The sequence below is a fragment of the Phyllobates terribilis genome, unplaced genomic scaffold (assembly GCF_046119375.1).
Source record: "Phyllobates terribilis strain yellow unplaced genomic scaffold, ASM4611937v1 Scaffold_2__4_contigs__length_985480577, whole genome shotgun sequence".
Classification (NCBI taxonomy): Eukaryota; Metazoa; Chordata; class Amphibia; order Anura; family Dendrobatidae; genus Phyllobates; species Phyllobates terribilis.
This window is the reverse complement of record NW_027362762.1, coordinates 266,760,752-266,781,473: the sequence shown is the minus strand read 5'-3', so window position 1 is coordinate 266,781,473 and position 20,722 is coordinate 266,760,752. Positions and strand designations below refer to the sequence as shown.

The 20,722-nt window shown below is 43.2% G+C and overlaps 1 protein-coding gene across 1 annotated transcript in view; it reads left to right on the top strand.

The window, feature by feature from the left end:
* Positions 1–18,040, top strand: part of EDNRB (endothelin receptor type B) — a 55,928-nt gene extending 37,888 nt beyond the window's left edge. Inside the window, exons 4-8 of the mRNA XM_073664085.1 lie at positions 408–612; positions 7,670–7,819; positions 9,863–9,996; positions 13,409–13,517; positions 14,725–18,040. Coding sequence (XP_073520186.1) covers positions 408–612; positions 7,670–7,819; positions 9,863–9,996; positions 13,409–13,517; positions 14,725–14,868 — 742 coding nt within the window. The 3' untranslated portion in view covers positions 14,869–18,040. The remainder of the gene's footprint in view (positions 1–407; positions 613–7,669; positions 7,820–9,862; positions 9,997–13,408; positions 13,518–14,724) is intronic.
* The last annotated feature ends 2,682 nt before the right edge of the window (positions 18,041–20,722 follow it).

Genomic DNA, 20,722 nt, shown 5'->3' with positions numbered 1-20,722 from the left:
AAGATCGGTACACCACCTATGATATCAAGACCCAGTAGAGGGCGCACTGACATGGATTGTAGAGAGCTATGTATATAGAAGGATCGGTACACCACCTATGATATCAAGACCCAGTAGAGGGCGCACTGACATGGATTGTAGAGAGCTATGTATATAGAATGATCGGTACACCACCTATGATATCAAGACCCAGTAGAGGGCACCCTGACATGAGTTAATAGAAAGCTATTTACATAAGGTTCCGAAGAGAAAACTGGAAAGGAAACACTACTTAATGTAAGCAAAGAGTTAAACCATACCATATTATATCAACAAAAACATTTAGTTTATTAAAAAATATGAACATATTACAAATAAATGTTCCAAAAAATATAAATATATATATATATATATTTTTTGCACTTCAGATACAGAGCAGTTGCATCCTGGAATCACATTGGTGGCAGCCGTGCTACTAAGTGGACTGTATTGGAAATTCTATGTATATGGACTATATCAGTCACACTGGCAATCCCAGAAGCCATAGGCTTTAATGTTTTACAATATGACTACAATGGACAAGAAATGAAAACCTGCATGTTTCAGCCAAACCAAGCTACATCATTCTTAGAGGTAAGCTGGAATTTACTGCACCTAAAATCTATGTACAGTATGTGAAATAAGCATGAATAATATACAGAAACAGGAAAAAGTTCTCCAAATACTGGATTACATTTGGAACTAATCGTTTTATCCTTAAATATAAAAACGTGCATTTGAAGTGAAGCTCTTAGTTTGTATGATAGACTGCAATATTGCTATAATACTTTTGTAATACACAGTAATATGTTTTTATTAGATTTCAGGAGGGTTCTTCGTATTAAGGGAATGTCCACACGGGTCTATTTCAGCCAGGTTTCATAAAAAGTGTAACATACCTGGCGGCGTCCTTGCATAGTGGTCCATCTCCCACTGTGCAAGAGCGCGCACTTGATCTCCTGTCCAGAATGTCTCTCTGGCTTCCCTCCATGCTGTCTGTTTGTGTCTGTTTCTGCTGCTTAAGGGCGGCTCCCGATCACTTCCTGCTTTTTGTACCTGCTGTGGGTCACACCCCTTGTACGTCCTCAGCCTATTGCTGTCTGTCACCTGGTATATAGCTCAGCTGCTTCCATCTATTCCTGCCTGAGCATAGTGTTTCATTCAGTGTGTGCTTGCACTCTGAAGGTGCCAGGTCCCGTTCTGTGTTCTCTTGTCTGCCTATCCTGGAGGCTGTATTTCCAGGCCTGTCTGAACACGCTCCTAGCCTGTTCCTCCTGCCTTCTAGGGGCCGATTACCTAGACCTGCTCCTGTATCTTGTCTGTCCTGTCTGAACACGCACCTTGCCTGTTCGTCCTGCCTCTCTGGGGGCCGTATTCCCAGACCCGCTCCTGTATTCCGCTGCAGTGTCGGTCTCCTCCGTACACTCAGTTCCAGTCTGTACTCTCTCCTATCCTTTACCTGTTTTGCCTCTATGTCCATTCCCTTCCTTTTTCTGCAGAGTCTGAACTCGTACCTAACTCCTGCTTGTTGTCTCTGTACTCCCGTTTGTGAGTTTGTGGTTCACTCGCTACTTCTCTGCTAGTACCCTGTGGGTGTCTGGCTCTGCCTTTCCCTTCCTGTCTGTTCCGTGTGAACAGAGCCCTGTCCCCCCTACTCAGCCTAGCCTGCTCTGACTCCTTTGCTCACCGCTCTGGTGGTTCTAGCCTGCTCTGACTCCTTTGCTCACCGCTCCGGCGGTTCTAGTCTGCTCTGACTCCTTTGCTTACCGCTCCGGCGGTTCTAGCCTGCCCTGCTTCTGCCCGCTGCTCCGGCAGTCCTGTCCTGCCCTGCTTCTGCCCGCTGCTCCGGCAGTCCTGTCCTGCCCTGCTTCTGCCCGCTGCTCCGGCAGTCCTGTCCTGCCCTGCTTCTGCCCGCTGCTCCGGCAGTCCTGTCCTGCCCTGCTTCTGCCCGCTGCTCCGGCAGTCCTGTCCTGCCCTGCTTCTGCCCGCTGCTCCGGCAGTCCTGTCCTGCCCTGCTTCTGCCCGCTGCTCCGGCAGTCCTGTCCTGCCCTGCTTCTGCCCGCTGCTCCGGCAGTCCTGTCCTGCCCTGCTTCTGCCCGCTGCTCCGGCAGTCCTGTCCTGCCCTGCTTCTGCCCGCTGCTCCGGCAGTCCTGTCCTGCCCTGCTTCTGCCCGCTGCTCCGGCAGTCCTGTCCTGCCCTGCTTCTGCCCGCTGCTCCGGCAGTCCTGTCCTGCCCTGCTTCTGCCCGCTGCTCCGGCAGTCCTGTCCTGCCCTGCTTGTGCTCGCTGCTCCTGCAGCCCCGTCCTGCTCTGTTCTTGCCCACCGCTTCGGGCGTTCCCTCTCTGCTGTGGTTGTCTACCGCATCTGCGGTTCTGTGACCCAGTCTGTACTGGGTCTTAACCTTTCTGTGCTCCAGCCCGTCCTTTCGGCCAGTACCTCCCTGCCTGCATACTCGCCTGTATCCACCCATCTGCATACCTGCCGTGTTTGCTTATATCCACCAGTCTGTGCCAGCCTAACCTGCCTGTTCCTGAGTCCCAGTGTGTACTGGGTCCTATCCCGCCTGTGTTCCTACCTGCTAGTGCCTCCCTGTCTGCACTCTAGCTGTGCTTGCCTGTACCCCTCTACCTGTATTGTTCCTGAGTCCCAGTGTGTACTGGGTCCTATCCCGCCTGTGTTCCTACCTGCTAGTGCCTCCCTGTCTGCACTCTAGCTGCGCTTGCCTTTACCCGCCTGCCTGCATACCAGTCGTGCCTGCCTATACCCTCCAGTCTGTGCGCCAGCCTAACCAGCCTGATCCAGTAATCCCTGTGTGGGTCAACCCCCGTGTCCGGAGTTTGACCTGGAGTAGCACCTGGTCCCTCTGCCCGGTTTCTCCCTGGTGCACTGGCGTCGTATGCCGTCGTGCCATCTTGGTCGGATCGGCCAGATACTTAGTCACGCCCCTCCAGGCACTCTCCGGTTCATGGTCCAGTGGAATCACTACAATCACACGCACACGCCGCTCAGCCCGGGCGTGTGCATAACAGCATGCTCAGGCCATGGTTCCCGTTGAGCCCCACGGCCTTCGCTCTCTGAGAAGTTTTCCAGCGAATACATGCATTAAAATAAATAAATAAATATTTTTTTTTTTTCCTTTAGCTGAGTTCCAGGCGAATTACGCACCCGTCCAGATGGATCTATCTGCTCTCGTTCCCGCGGATCCGCTACGTTATTATGGGGATCCTAGACAAAGTCGTGCATTTGTGGAGCAATGCATGCTACACTTCAAGTTCTACCCTCTATGTTTTCCCACCGATCGGGTTAAGGTGGCATTCATTATGTCTTACCTGGCGGGTGATGCCTTGGAATGGATCAACCCCCTATATGAAACACAGGATCCGATCCTCCTGGACCTAATGGCCTTCCTGGTGGCCTTTCTAATGGTCTTCGATGATCCTAACCCGGAGGCTCCTGCTGAAGCTTCACTTCCCAATATCCCGGAGCAGCCCCAATGGGTAATGTGTGTGGGTAGCGCAATAGTCCTCCAGCCCAATGAGACTACTGCCCACCCAGAATCCTCACAGGGTGACTACGCTTTCCGGAATACTTCTCCCAACCTCAAGAGGCAGTCCAGACGTGCTAGACGTAGAGGCAAGCCGTCACGCCAGGGTCTGTCCTCCCTGAGACCTCCTGACCCCAACCTTGAAGTCCCTACTGAAGCTTCATCTCCCTGTATCCCGGAGAAGCCCCAACGGGTAATGTGCGTGGGTAGTGCACCAGTTCTCCTGCCCGAAGAGACTTCTGCCCATCCAGACTCCACACAGGAGAACTTCCTGCACCCGGCATCAGATGCTTCACCCACTTTAACCGGTGTGCATGTCCAAGGATGCTCCAAAGCTGTGGTTACCTCAGAGTCTGTGCACCTCTACTACCTGGCGGAGGACCCCCTGTTGCCTCCTGAATCCTCCGGGATACCACTCGATGACAAATGGAGAGAGAATTCTCTACACCCGGTACTCGATACTTTGTCCGCTTCGTCCTGTGAGCCTGACAATGGGTACCCCAAAGTGGTAGTTACCCCCGAGTCTCTACACCCCTCCGACCAGGCGGAGGACCTCCAGTTGTCTCCTGAACCCTTCGGGGTGCTACCTGGTAGCGAAAGGACAGAGACTCTCCTATACTCTGTACCTGATACCTCGCTCGCTTCGTCCAGTGAGTCCAACCTAGTGTACTCCGAAGCAGAGGTTACTCCCGAGTCTCTACACCCCTCCGACCAGGCGGAGGACCTCCAGTTGTCTCCTGAACCCTTCGGGGTGCTACCTGGTAGCGAAAGGACAGAGACTCTCCTATACTCTGTACCTGATACCTCGCTCGCTTCGTCCAGTGAGTCCAACCTAGTGTACTCTGAAGCAGTGGTTACTCCCGAGTCTCTACACTCCTCTGACCAGGCGGAGGACCTCCAGTTGTCTCCAGAACCCTTCGGGGTGCCACCTGGTGGTAAATGGACAGAGACTTTCCTATATCCTGGATCTGATACCTCGCTTGCTTCGTCCAGTGAGTCCGACCTAGTGTACTCTGAAGCAGAGGTTACCCGTGAGTCTCTACACCCCTCTGACCAGGCGGAGGACCGCCAGTTGTCTCCAGAACCCTTCGGGGTGCCACCTGGTGGAGAATGGACAGAGACTTTCCTATACTCGGTACCCGATACCTCGCCTGCTTCGTCCAGTGAGTCCGACCTAGTGTACTCTGATGCAGATGTTTTCTCTGAGCCTCTGCACTCTTCTGACCCGGCGGAGGACCTCCAGTTGTTTCCTGAATCCTCCGGGGTACCACCAGAAAACAAAGAGACAGTGATTTTTCCTCATTATGTACCTGATAACCCGTCTATTTCTTCCTGTGAGCTTGACAAGATGTACCTCGAAGCAGAGATTACCCCCAAGTCTCTGTCCCCCTCCAACCCGGTGGAGGACTTCCAGTTGTCTCCTGTACCCTCTGGGGTGCCACCTGAAAATATGTGGAGAGAGACTTCCTTGTGTGCTGTTCCTGGTACTCCACCCGTTTCGTCTGTTGCTAAGGGTGGCTGGATGGGAGGTAGCATCCTAGCTACCCAGAGGAGACCAGTTTTTCCGGTGGACAGGGGAAGTGATCTCTTCGAAGTGAAGAATTGGACCTCGAATTCCCTGCGGAAGATTCTGGCAGGCCTGAAGAAGAGGGGGCGTAAGGGGGGGGGTACTGTAACATACCTGGCGGCGTCCTTGCATAGTGGTCCATCTCCCACTGTGCAAGAGCGCGCACTTGATCTCCTGTCCAGAATGTCTCTCTGGCTTCCCTCCATGCTGTCTGTTTGTGTCTGTTTCTGCTGCTTAAGGGCGGCTCCCGATCACTTCCTGCTTTTTGTACCTGCTGTGGGTCACACCCCTTGTGCGTCCTCAGCCTATTGCTGTCTGTCACCTGGTATATAGCTCAGCTGCTTCCATCTATTCCTGCCTGAGCATAGTGTTTCATTCAGTGTGTGCTTGCACTCTGAAGGTGCCAGGTCCCGTTCTGTGTTCTCTTGTCTGCCTATCCTGGAGGCTGTATTTCCAGGCCTGTCTGAACACGCTCCTAGCCTGTTCCTCCTGCCTTCTAGGGGCCGATTACCTAGACCTGCTCCTGTATCTTGTCTGTCCTGTCTGAACACGCACCTTGCCTGTTCGTCCTGCCTCTCTGGGGGCCGTATTCCCAGACCCGCTCCTGTATTCCGCTGCAGTGTCGGTCTCCTCCGTACACTCAGTTCCAGTCTGTACTCTCTCCTATCCTTTACCTGTTTTGCCTCTATGTCCATTCCCTTCCTTTTTCTGCAGAGTCTGAACTCGTACCTAACTCCTGCTTGTTGTCTCTGTACTCCCGTTTGTGAGTTTGTGGTCCACTCGCTACTTCTCTGCTAGTACCCTGTGGGTGTCTGGCTCTGCCTTTCCCTTCCTGTCTGTTCCGTGTGAACAGAGCCCTGTGCCCCCTACTCAGCCTAGCCTGCTCTGACTCCTTTGCTCACCGCTCCGGCGGTTCTAGTCTGCTCTGACTCCTTTGCTTACCGCTCCGGCGGTTCTAGCCTGCCCTGCTTCTGCCCGCTGCTCCGGCAGTCCTGTCCTGCCCTGCTTCTGCCCGCTGCTCCGGCAGTCCTGTCCTGCCCTGCTTCTGCCCGCTGCTCCGGCAGTCCTGTCCTGCCCTGCTTCTGCCCGCTGCTCCGGCAGTCCTGCCCTGCTTCTGCCCGCTGCTCCGGCAGTCCTGTCCTGCCCTGCTTGTGCTCGCTGCTCCTGCAGCCCCGTCCTGCTCTGTTCTTGCCCACCGCTTCGGGCGTTCCCTCTCTGCTGTGGTTGTCTACCGCATCTGCGGTTCTGTGACCCAGTCTGTACTGGGTCTTAACCTTTCTGTGCTCCAGCCCGTCCTTTCGGCCAGTACCTCCCTGCCTGCATACTCGCCTGTATCCACCCATCTGCATACCTGCCGTGTTTGCTTATATCCACCAGTCTGTGCCAGCCTAACCTGCCTGTTCCTGAGTCCCAGTGTGTACTGGGTCCTATCCCGCCTGTGTTCCTACCTGCTAGTGCCTCCCTGTCTGCACTCTAGCTGTGCTTGCCTGTACCCCTCTACCTGTATTGTTCCTGAGTCCCAGTGTGTACTGGGTCCTATCCCGCCTGTGTTCCTACCTGCTAGTGCCTCCCTGTCTGCACTCTAGCTGCGCTTGCCTTTACCCGCCTGCCTGCATACCAGTCGTGCCTGCCTATACCCTCCAGTCTGTGCGCCAGCCTAACCAGCCTGATCCAGTAATCCCTGTGTGGGTCAACCCCCGTGTCCGGAGTTTGACCTGGAGTAGCACCTGGTCCCTCTGCCCGGTTTCTCCCTGGTGCACTGGCGTCGTATGCCGTCGTGCCATCTTGGTCGGATCGGCCAGATACTTAGTCACGCCCCTCCAGGCACTCTCCGGTTCATGGTCCAGTGGAATCACTACAATCACACGCACACGCCGCTCAGCCCGGGCGTGTGCATAACAAAAAGCATTGAAACACTGCCACAGAAAACTAATATAGTGCACAGTAATGTTAAAACGAGATTACTGTGCACATGTTTTGTCGTTTGTCACTTCTTTTAACTGTTTCAGGGCTCAGAAACCTTGAAGTGTTTTTTTTTCCTAAAATGGCTTTGCCTAGGAAAACCTTGGTGGGTCTGTCAGGGTCTTAAAGAACCCACCTGTAGGGATAGCAGAGATACCATAGTTTTAGAACTGCCACTAGAGGGAACCCTGCATACAATTAGTGAGGAATTCAACGACTCCTGTAAAAACGTGAATGCAGTGAGATTCCTAGTGCTGGTGGTCGTAGACATAAAATAATGACAGTAAACTTTTGTAAAGAAAAACGTCATCCCCCCTAAAAGATGTATTATAAAATCTATTGAAACAAAATTTTTGACCTATCAATCCCTAATCATACTAGAGCTTCATGGATGATACATTGTTAACACCTTATCCAGCCTAAAGGCAACAACTAGCCTGCTTGTTGATGGTTTCCAAAGAGAAACGGGGTAGATTTTACATTTGCTGAACATAGAAAGTTATTATCAAAAATGTCATGTCAAATGTGTTAGGGGATTTGATCATTATTTGTACTGTATATTTTACATTTTTCTTTCAGTTTTACAAGACCTATAAAGACCCATGGCTTTTCAGCTTCTATTTTTGCCTTCCTTTGCTTGTTACTGCAGTTTTTTATACTCTGATGACATATGAGTTGCTACGAAAGAAAAATGGAATTACAATCTCATTGAATGACCATATAAAACAGGTACAGTCCTAGGGCATCTGTCTTATAAGTGACTGCAATGCTTATTTGTTATGTAAGGACTGCAGTGGTTTATAGCATCAAAATTAAATATATGATCAATGTAATATCCAGTAATTTACAAATGGTATATTGTATACATGTGTTTCATATTTATATTGACAGGAGCTACAGTATAGAGTATACATACCTACCACCTCTCTCTAACTCTTGTAAACACCTCCTGTTTCATTGATCCCTTAAAGGGAATCTGTCATCTGAAAGCAGCATAATGTAGGGACAGGGATCCTGATGCCAGCGATGTGTCACTTGCAGAGCTGTTTATGTCAGTTTAAATAAAATCACAGTTTTCTCTGCTGCAGATCTACCAGTTCTTTGGAAGCTGAGCCCTGTATAACCCTGCCCACACCACTGATTGGCAGCTTTCTGTGTGCACTGTACATAGGCAGACAGCAACCAATCAGTGGTGGGGGCGGGGTTATACAGAGCTCATGAATATGGAGGACTTCATGGCATCTGGTTTAATAATCATCTAGTGATAATCTCCTGCTGTTAAAACTGTGATTTTATCAAAACTACCAAAAACAGCCCAGTAAGTGACACATCGCTGGAATCAGGATCTTTGTCTAGACATTATGCCCTCAGATTTGGTGACAGATTCCTTTTAAAGGAGTAGTCACACTAAGAAAACTAATATTCTATAGTAATGTGACACTGGTTCCTGGAACTCTGGCAATTGGCTGATATTGTCAGGTCTCAGGTTACACATTATCCTGAAAAAGGCTTCTTCAGCTAGAATGATACAATTACACAGTGACCAATCAAATCTATATTGAAATATTGGCCAGACTAAATACCATAGCAATAGCCATACATTCTTACTTGTTAGCTTTTTACTTTGTGAAATAGAGGAGTCACTTCTGCCATGACCTACAATGGCATATGGCAAAGGTTGTCATAAATTGGTGAATTGGCTCAATGGAGGTTGATTACTAGTCAATTTACTTACAAATCTCATTCATGACTATTAGTTGAATGTCTAACAGTGTGTCAATATAGATAAATGAATGAAATAATGAACCATGTCCTCTCTTAAAGGGGTTGTCCACTACTAGGACAACCCCTTCTTAAGCTAAATATTCGGCTCTGATAAAATAAAAACACCTATACTCCTGTCCCGTGTCGGCTCCGTTCCAGCAGTGTCAGCACTCGTGGTCCACATGTGATGTGGAGGAATGACAGATGATGCCCGGCGCCCAATCAGTGCTGGCATCACTGTCTCCATCTTCAAACAAACTGAACATGAAGAGGAAGCCAAGGCTGCAGCTGATCCCGGACTTCCACTTCATGTTCAGTTTGTCCAAAGATGGGTCCAGTGACGCCAGCGCTGATTGGGGGCCGGGCATCACATGTCATTCCACCGCATCACAGCCCCGGGACCACGAATGCCGTCACCGCTGAAACAAAGGCGGCATGGGAGGGGAGTACAGGCTTTATTATTTTATCAGGACCAAACATTTAGTTTAAGAAGGGTTTGTCATAGTAGTGGACAACCCCTTTAAGACCACTGGGTGGAGCAGTCATCTAAAGAAATGTGTCGTTTCTTTAGGTTACCAAATAATGATAGAAATGATCATTGCATTTTACCATGATCAAAAGGGTTATAGCAGTTCCTTTTCCTCCAATTCCACACAGAGCTATTGAACTGGAAAGTTGTCTTCTACTCCTTATCCCCACTGAAGATGTATTCTGTTCATCAGCAAAAAATAAAAGCCTCCAGCGGCCTGCAAGAAATACGGCTGGTTGATTTATACTAACAAACAAACATCAAAAAGTTGCTTTTTGTAAAACCATGTGGTAGCCAACAATCAGAACAAACAAGCCTGACTCAGCTTTTGCCCAGTATTGCCATTTTGCCATGGGCTTGTATCCTGTGAAATTAAAATTAATATGATTGCACTTGATCTTTACAACTAAAGTGAGAAAGTTAATCAATGAGATAAATAATTGCATACAGTATGTCATATACATGTTTTTTTTTTTCAGAGACGTGATGTAGCTAAAACTGTCTTTTGCTTAGTGTTGGTGTTTGCCATTTGCTGGCTACCTCTGCACCTCAGTAAGATGATCAGGTTTATATTTGACTACAGAGGATACATTATGACATGTGATCTTCTGAGGTAAGAGTGGATTGCAGTGAAAATGCTGTATGTCATGTTTGTATAATTTGTGTAAGAATAAACCTCTCATGATACTGTTTACCACAATGGTTTGATTGTTTCTCTGGCATTTGTCCCACTTTCATAAAAACAATTGCTTTTTGTAACTAAATTACCCCAGTAATCAGTTAATTACTCCATTTTTGGTTTCTGAAAACTCCAACAATAAAATATATTTACCAGTGGAAATAGAAGCCAACCATCCAATGCAGTATTACATGGTAAATTAATGAGCTGCCCTGTAATATACAGACAGACCACGTCCACCAAAACAGGAGCCTTTGATACTAAGTGCCATTGCTTTGGGACTTTTAGAGGGGTTTATGATCTAGAAACCCTCCTCTATGATGCCCATATCCCATAATGTGGCACATATAAATGGGTTGTCTTAGTGAGATAATCTCTTTAAACAAGTTCAGAAGTAAATGGAGCTTGGTGGGAGGAGGTCCAGCCCAACATATTCAGATAATATACCCTACAAAGTTTGCGTAAATTATAGCACAAATTTCTCCAGTCCATTGTTAGTATACTTTTTCTAACTCTGATTCATCGGCAGCTCAAATACTGTATGTGCCAAATTCAGACGCCTCTTAATGAATCTGGTGCATCTTCCTCCAGCGGTCTTTGGTTCAAGACTGCCATATAATAAAGTCACTCTTGAGGAATTCCCCCATTATTTCTTTTAGTTCTTTGGTTCAGTAGAAGATATATCCCAGACAGAAGTCTTGAAGATATGCCACTTAATAGGCATACAGTAGAATATGATGGCCCAAGAACAAAGAACACTTTAATTAATAGATTTTGAACTAATAATAACTTCCACAATAGGATGGGTTAAAAAATTGTTCCTGTGTGGAGAAAATCTTAAAAATGTGCCCATGGTATGTTATGTATTATGGCAGAGCCCGACTGTGCAAGGTGCACCAATTCATTGTCGGCAGATACTACAGCTCCTGGCCAGGGGTGTAAGCATAAGTCCTTTGTTATACCAGATAAAACAGCAGGGGCTCACAGCTGCTGCTTTTTGTGAAGTAAAACATTTTACTGCCTGTTTCATCACAGGAGCAGTTCTGTCTCATCTCCAGCACACTGAGCTCATCATAAGTCAAGTAAGTGACTAGGAGTTCCAGCTGCTGAGCATATATGGACTGCTGACATGGCAAAATCACTCACTCCTGTGATAAAACAGGGAAATGTGTTACCTCAGAAAGTAGCAGCTGCAAGCCCCTGCTGTTTTATCTGTATAATCACTTATGATATCAGACTTATGCTTCCTTCCGTAACCAGGAGCTATGGAATGCACTGACCGTGAACAGCCATTATACAGTATATAGCAGAGGCACATTTATATGATTATCTCAGCACAGTTACATATTTTTAAAACATCCAAAATATATGGCTTGTTTTTTTGTTTTATTTTTTTTTTTCATTTTTTAATGGTATCCATTTTTATAAGGAAATAAAATAGACTACATTTTCATATAAAGTAAATAAGGTATAAACTGCTACATACCAGCTCAGGGTATGAGATAATGTATACTCTTTTACCATACACACTGGGTGCATGGAGTGCTACGAATACTTTTGCCATACAGTGAAGGAAATAATTATTTGATCCCTTGCTGTTTTTGTAAGTTTGCCCACTGATAAAGACATGAACAGTCTATAATTTTAAGGGTAGGTTAATTTTAACATTGAGAGATAGAATATCCCAAAAAAAATCAAGAAAATCACATTGTATAAATTAGATAAATTTATTTGCATTTTGCAGTGAGAAATAAGTGTTTGATCCCCCTGGCAACAACACTTAATACTTGGTGGCAAAACCCTTGTTGGCAAGCACAGCAGTCAGATGTTTTTTGTAGTTTATTATGAGGGTTGCGCACATGTCAGGAGGAATTTTGGTCCACTCCTCTTTGCAGATCATCTCTAAATCATTCAGATTTTGAGGTTGTCGCTTGTCAACTCGGAGCTTCAACTCCCTCCATAAGTTTTCTATGGAATTAAGGTCTGGAGACTGGCTAGGCCACTCCATGACCTTAATGTGCTTCTTTTTGAGCCACTCCTTTGTTGCATAGGCTGTATGTTTTGGGTCATTGTCTTCCTGGAAGACCCAGCCACGACCCATTTTTAATGTCCTGGTGGAGGGAAGGAGGTTGTCACTCAGGATTTTACGGTACATGGCTCCATCCATTCTCCCATTGATGTGGTGAAGTAGTCCTGTGGCCTTAGCAGAGAAACACGTGCAAAACATAATGTTTCCACCTCCATGCTTGACAGTGGGGATGGTGTTCTTACGGTCATAAGCAGCATTTCTCTTCCTCCAAACATGGCGAGTTGAGTTAATGCCAAAGAGCTCAATTTTTGTCTCATCTGACAACAGTCCCTTCTCCCAATAACTCACAGAATCATCCAGGTGTTCTTTGGCAAACTTCAGACAGGCCTGCACATGTGCCTTCTTGAGCAGGGGGACCTTGCGGGCACTGCAGGATTTTAAACCTTTAAGGCTAAATGTGTTACCAATGGTTTTCTTGGTGACTGTGGTCCCAGCTGCCTTGAGATCATTAACAAGTTCCCCCTGTGTAGTTTTAGGTTGATCTCTCATCTTCCTCATGATCAAGTATACCCCACGAGGTGAGATTTTGCATGGTGCCCCAGATCGATGTCGATTGACAGTCATTTTGTATTTCTTCCATTTTCTTACTATTGCACCAACAGTTGTCTCCTTCTCACCCAGCGTCTTACTTATGGTTTTGTAGCCCATTCCAGCTTTGTGCAGGTCTATGATCTTGTCCCTGACCTCCTTAGAAAGCTCTTTGGTCTTGCCCATGTTGTAGAGGTTAGAGCCTGACTGATTAATTGAGTCTGTGGACAGGAGTCTTTTATACAGGTGACTATGTAAGACAGCTGTCTTTAATGTAGTTAAGGAGTTGATTAGGAGCGTCTAACTGGGCTGCAAGAGCCAGAACTCATAATGGTGTGTAGGGGATCAAATACTTATTTCTCACTGCAAAATGCAAATAAATTTATCTAATTTATACAATGTGATTTTCTTGATTTATTTGGATATTCTATCTCTCAATGTTAAAATTAACCTACCCTTAAAATTATAGACTGTTCATGTATTTGTCAGTGCGCAAACTTACAAAAACAGCAAGGGATCAAATAATTATTTCCTTCACTGTATGTCCCAGGAGCTTCCTTTTAACAACATTAAACAAAACTATTCCTACAATATCATTCTTGTGTGACTGTTGACAGATTTCGTTTTTGAACACATAAAAAACTAATTTAGGGAACTAGACTGTAGTAGTACTTCTATTATGTAAAATATTACATAAAATTTACATTCTACATGTATTTATTTTTACAGCTTTTTCATCTCAGTAAACTACATTGGTTTAAATATGGCCAACTTAAATTCCTGCATTAATCCAATAGCACTTTATTTGGTCAGCACAAAGTATAAAAACTGCTTCAAGGTAAGTTCTTTTATATCAGTTGTGTTAATGTAAAATAATTCACTCACACAAGTAGTAGGATTTGTTAAATATAATCTCATAATAAGATGATTATAATGTATACAAATATAGTGCCCCGTGTGATTTCTGACGCGTGACCCAAATAAAGGAGAACACTTTTTTTATTGCATTTATGCCTCTTTTCACATCTCCTCTGCTCTTATTTGCAGTTTTGCAGCAAATTACTGACACAGGTTGCTACAGTGCAGCATAAAATCCAATACTAAATTACATAGTAAATAAGTTATGTTCGATATTAAATATTTTATATTAATTATTATTTTTTATTTCATTTTGGTTTCCATTTTTAAGAATTTCTGAGAATGATAAATCTGAATAAACCTAAATTTACAGATCCTCTAGGAAATAAAAAAAATAAGCAACTAAGTTTATTATGTTGTGTTTTTTTATTTTTTACTTACTCCACTGAAAACCCATTCATCATTAAAAATGATACTATACTACCCCATCTGAGAGCATCAAAATATAGGGGAAGAGACCCTAATTACAGCGATGTGTTACTTACTGGTCTGCATACTGTCATTTTGATATTTTATCTGCAGCAGATCCACCCCCACCACTGATTGGCAGCTTAAGGTTCAAATACAGTGTACACAGAAAGCAGCCAATCAGTGATGGAGGCGGGGTTATATAGAATATATGCATGAATATAATCATGAATATGCATGATTACCTGCCGGCAGGTTAACTAGTCCTCTAGTAATAATCTCCTGCTGATAAAACAGTGATTTTATCAAAACTACACTAAGCAGCCCAGTAATTGATGCATCACTGGAGTCAGGGTCTCTACATCATGCTCTCAGATTAGGAAGCAAAAACATGGTGACAGATTCCTTTTAAAGGTAGAAATACAAGTGTGTCAAATAGCTGTACGCTTAATCCATCAACCATGGATTTTTTTACATTCTTCTGTTTTATTTTTTGCCCCCAAAAATTGAGTCATTAAAAGAAAAAAAGAAAGTTTCACAATTCACAAACCTTTACCATGGTAAACTTTTCTTTTCTGCAGTCAGGTATATATTTTAAGCACCAGCTAAATGTGGTATGCCCTGTGATACTTTGTATCTATCATGGCATCTTACTCTGTAAGAGATGTACAGTATATACCAACCTGTTTTAATATTTTTATATTTTGTTTTTTCCCCAGTCATGTTTATGCTGTTGGTGTCAACCCAAAGATTTGGAAAATAAACAATCATGTATGAAGTTTAAAGGACATGATCATGCGTATGAGACAATCCATCATGCAAATAAAGATATTCTACATGAAACAGAAGACATAACAATGTGATTTCGATATAATGGCTGAAATTCACTAGCAAAATATGCAAAAGGACTAAAAACCCTCTATAAACATACAAGAAACAATTTAAGTGTTGCATCAGCACTTAAGCAAAGACACTTTCACATTCTATCTAGGTTTAATAATACTGATGTTAAAAAAGTAGTTTTATGGAAGTCTGTCACCACAAATTTACACATCTAACTAACCCAGAAGAACCAAGAATAAAAAGCGTTCTTTTTGCTTTTAAATCCGTTCCTCCGTTGACGAAAAAACGACCTTATTGTGATATGTACATGAAGGGCGCCATCGCTGATGACATCGTTCAGATATAGCTGTGTATCAATGGCAGCTGAAAGGAGAGAGTGATGTGTGTTCTCTCCAGCACAGGGACAGTGATAGCAGAACTGAGGTTTATCTTCAGACAAAGCTGGCTCTGGGCAACCCAACAAAATAAATTAACATAGGAATGGGAGTAATCTAAATAAGTGGATGGAACAATGCACTGCGGCATTTGGCCACACCAAGGGTGCACTGAACACCTTCATTCACATATAACAATAAAGTTGTTTTTAAGGCAACGGAGAAACAGATTGAAAAACACAAAGAATTAATTTGATTGTTGCTACATTTCCTGCAAGGCTATGTGGTTAGTTTGAAGTTTAAATTTGGGGTTATATATGTCTTTTAATCATAAAGAACTGTCAAGTACTGTGGTCTACTAAAAATATTCAACATCAGATTTGTTTTTTTTACAAATTATAAGTTATTTAATATACTTTATTGTAATATTCCCATACAATTCATACAATTACATATTGCTATGAAGTTCTATTTGATAAAACCAAAGCAGTCAGCATGTACAATGAAGACTTCGTAAAATATCAAAGCTAGAGAAAAAGTTTTCTGTTATTTAAATTATTGATAGACGTTTTACAGTTGAGACAGTAATGGAGACAATCTAAAGATAATATTTCATTTTGTGTTATAAATCATTCATAAAAATTAAACACTAACATTTCATTTTTCGAGGCAATATGTAATAAGTTCTTCTACTCATCATGTGCCAGTTATAGAGGTGTCTTTTTATGTGGCACTGGGATCTTTGGGTTCCCTCAGGCACCATAGTCAGGTGCAGCTGCTCAAATGCTTCCTTGTAGGGTTGAAATATTGTGTTTATTTCTAATTAGTAAATAATATTCCAATCAGGAGGGAGATGCTGATGTTGATCAGGAGGCTGGAAAAAGGCTTCTTACATGTAAATAATGTAAACATTTGAATTGACAACATATAACCAGGTAAGGCTATGTTCACACCTGTGTTGAAGGCCACTTTCAGATTCAGACAAGAATATAGAACATCATGGCAGTAACTCAATGGAGCATATTATAGTCAATAAGACCCCATGATATCCCCCATGTCTGGGATTCAACAGTTCTAATATTCTATTATTAAATGCAGGTATACACAAAGTCTAATGTATAGCCAGGTAAGTTTATTTTTTTTATTAAAATAATAACTTTAAACTCTAGGGTAGTATTAACAGCTACACTGCTCAGTACTGCTGTATAATGTCCTCCATGATGTTGCTGCATCTGTATGTGTGCTACATAGAGACAGGAGAGCAGACATCTTTGTTTCTGTATTCTGTGCATGGGAGATATCATTATAGCCATTCTCCACCCACTAGCTCAACTGAAAATTAGAGATAGTGCATGCAAAACTAGTGAAAAATACAGGATACAAATCATGTAATGGCCAGAAAAAGTGCTTACAGGGTTGGTCAAGCACCTAAAATGTATTTTCTAAATAACTATCCTTACACTTTAACCACTTTTGTAATTTGCTTTCTTACACTTTTTAACACCCTACACTTTTCCCTTTCTTTCTAATCTATAATTCTGTTTTTTTTTTACTGCACTTTGTTTCATTAGAGAGGAGTCTTAAACACGACGTCACAAAAAGCTGGGGCTGCACTCACTTCCCACAGCATCCAACACCCCTCCTGGAACAGGATGTCACAGGTGCTAGTGTCACTCACTGCTTCTATTTCCACCCCCTGATGTCGTCTTCTTTCAGTAAGAATCTGCGGAGATAGAAGCAGAGTGCCGGTGCTGAACTTATCTCTGCCATAGCGACCATCACCCAGGATCCAGGCTGTCTTCAGAGGGGGCAGCAATGCAAGAAACTAGTGAGTAACTGCAGCAGTCTCCCCTGTGACGTCCTGTTCCAGGAGAGGCGATGGATGCTGGGGAGTGAGTGCAGCCCTGGCCTCCTGTGACGTCACGTTTGAGACTCCTCTCAAACGAAATGTCACAGGAAGTACAGTAAAAAAAAACACATTTAGGGCTTAGGTAGATAGGGAGAAGTTTAGGGTATGGTGTAATAAAGCAAATTACAAAAGTGCTTAGGGTGTAAAGATAGAATGTTAGAAAATACATTTTAAGTGCCGGACCACCCCTTTAACCAATCGTGTTTATACATGACAGCTTATTCTAAAATGATACCTGAAATGACAGATACATTTTAAATATAAATCTTTCTTGCAGAACATCAAACATTCACTTTGTGGGAAATAGCAGATATACACAAAATGTTATACACAGCAGAGTGTGAGACTGCTAAAATTTTATAAGTACACTGCAAGATTGTATGCAACAATATTGGTGTAAATATGTCAAAATATGAACATCGGATGCTGGTGGGAATTATTTATAACCACTACTTTTATTACCATCTTATATCCTCATTTACAGTATATTTATCTGACAATCAGTAGCATATTCAATAAAATGTATTGTCTTTATACCATAGAAGCATGGATTAAAGTCTTGGTATTGGCCATGATAACTAAATTATATGTGTGTTAGAGATGAGCACAAAATTATTTATGTATTATGAAACAAATTAAAATCTTACATAATTTGTAGTAACTAGAGCTTCAATAGCTCAGCAGGAGACTAAGCAGGTATGTAATATTTTTGTACAACAACTATATTATGGATTTTATATCTGTTTAGACGTATTTTATATTCAAAACGGGTAAACACAAAACTATGTTGTTATTTTTCCAAATAAAAAATATTATGTTATATATTGAAAAAAAAGCATTCAGATAAGGGAATCAAATAAATGTCCTTATATAAAAGTTTTATGAGGCAGTATATGCAATTTTATTAAAATGACCAATAAAGCTATTTTAGTTATTGTTTGTGTCCCTTTTTAATACCTTTGCATTACGGTAAAGTATACAGTATATGTGGGCTTTTGTATCATATGTTGATAAGCATAGCATGTACTGATTGATTCATAAACATAGTCAATATTTCAAAATATTTGGAAACATCTAATTAAAACACAAAAAAAGTTACTGTAAAGTTTAAGAGCACTTCTATATTGTTTCTGGAGATTTTCAATAACTGAGATAGCCAAGAAAATCAAATTTTTCACCTATAGGACTCCCTTTTCCAATACAATTAGGCTCAGGTCACCAGTACACTGCTAGTCAAACTAAATAAAAAATTGTCAACAGCACACTCAGGCTAACAGTAGCGACACATCCTTCAGCATGCCCTCATCTTAGAAAGGCTTTTAAGCAATCTTGCAAAAATTACTTTTTCAAAACGTTGCTCAATGTATGTTGCTCATCTATACTAGTCATCCAGACGGGCTTCATTTTGGAACAGTTATGCCAAATCTACCGTAATCACACCCAAAAAAACATAAATGATCTAACACAAAACTCATCCTCCTGACCATGGAAATTTTGTTTGCGGCATATCAACCATTTACTTTGTGGAGTATAGCAGATCCACACAAAAATGTTATACACAACAAAGTGAGAGACTGCTAATACTGTATTACTACACTGCAAGATTGTATGGAACAGTATTGGTGTAAAAAAGTGATGAGCGCCAGTGCTCCGGTAAGCACAGAGTATCGCCGGTGCTCGAGTGACATGTTTGCGTCCCCGCGGCCTTATGTTTAATGGCTGTTAGACAGCTACAAAACATGCAGGGATTGACCGTGTATGGCAGGCAATCCCTGCATGTTTTGTGGATGTCTAAAAGTCACCAAACATGCGGCCGCCAAGACGTAAACATGTCACTCGAGCACCCACAATACTCAGTGTGTACCTGAGCACCCTAGGCAAGCTCGAGTAATGAGCACTTGAGCTAATCACTAGCGTAAATATGTCAAAATATGTACAATCCCAATTCCCAGTGTGACACTATGTAAAATGTAAGGAAAACAAGAATTCAAATTTCTTTTACCCATATTTTAGTCAATAAAACATAGAAATCATATCAGAAGGTGAAATTTTAACATTTTTCTATTTCTTTTGAAAAAAAATAAATCATTTAGAAATTGATGACAACAAGGTCATATCTACCATTGTGTAGCATCCCCTCTTCTTTTTACAACATTCTGTAAACATATAGGCAGTGAGGAGACCAATTTCCTTCCCAGAAATAGAAATTTTCTACATGGGATCATATGTTATTCTAAAACCAATATACAGTATAATGCTCAGCATTGATAGCTATTAATGGCTTTCACAATGTGTAACCTGCCTGTGCACTAAGCACTAGTGCAACCCCATACCATCAGAGATGCAGGCCTTTGATCTATTGTCATAGCTTGGTTTGAGAATTCGATCCGGTGAGCTGTTGCTGCGTGGTCAGTTCCACTGTCTGCTGAGCTATTGCACTTTCTTCCCTGTCCAAATGCTGATGATTTCTATTGCCTTTGTTTTTCTTTCTTGATTTGCTCCTCTCCAAGTGTTTCTCATTTTCCTGTTTTTGGGTGCCCTATCACATTCTGCGTGGGGTTTTATACGTTCACTCTTCACTGCACTTCCTTGCTGGCCATACCTCTTGGTGAATGTTTGTTCAGGAGTTCCAGCCTCTGCTAAGGTCTACCTTGCTTGGTAAAATCCATTTTTATTCTTGCAGTGATTCTGTTTGCTTTCCCTCCCAGCACCATTTCCTTTTACCACTGTTTAGTTTCTGGAAGGTTATGCTTGTTTCTTTTATTTTTGGTTTTCCTTAACTTTCCTTCTCTACCCTATATGAATGTGTCTTAGTTTCTCACCTTGGGTTTTCATATCTTTCTTCAGACTTCCTTTCCCCTTGTTGGCAGTATGTTGCAGCCTCCATTCTGGTTCCTCAGGAGGTATGAGAAGCCCCTTGATGGCCTTTTAGGGATTTAGGTCTAAAGTGGTGTTTTTAGTTGTGTGTCTAGAGCCTTTATAATCTGTACAGGGACCAGATGGGTGCAGGTGTGGTGTTTCCCGTGTGTGAGTGTGTACACGTTCATAACACTATAGCCAGCTCATTAGTGCATTCTGAGGCGTCAGCATGGATCCAGTTAACACATTGGCCACACATCTGCAGTCTATATTCTTGGTGGTTGCAAATATCAAGAGTCAACAACAGCTTTCATGTTCTACTGCTCCGAAGAACTCAAGCCTACAGAGCATTGTGGTGGAGCCCCAGGTAAAATTGATGGAATGCTTCAATGGGGACAGAAGTAAGTTTTCTTTTTGTTCTGCCTTGTGTAAATTTTACTTTTACCTACGTCCTGTATTCGCTGGGTCGGAGAGTCAACAAATGGGCATTGTTTTGTCTGTACTCCATGGAGATCCACAGGCTTGGGCATTTTCTTTGCCTGAGGATTCCCCAGTGCTTTCCTCTGTTGAGGCAATTTTCTTGGCTCTTTGCCTCATTCATGATGACCTGATAAAGTAATTGTTGCTGAATCCAAGATTGGTAAGTTGGTTCAGGGAGGCCATAAAGCTGGGGACTACTGCTCAGAGTTTAGATTGTTTGCAGGAAAGACCTCCTGGAATGACCCTGCTTTT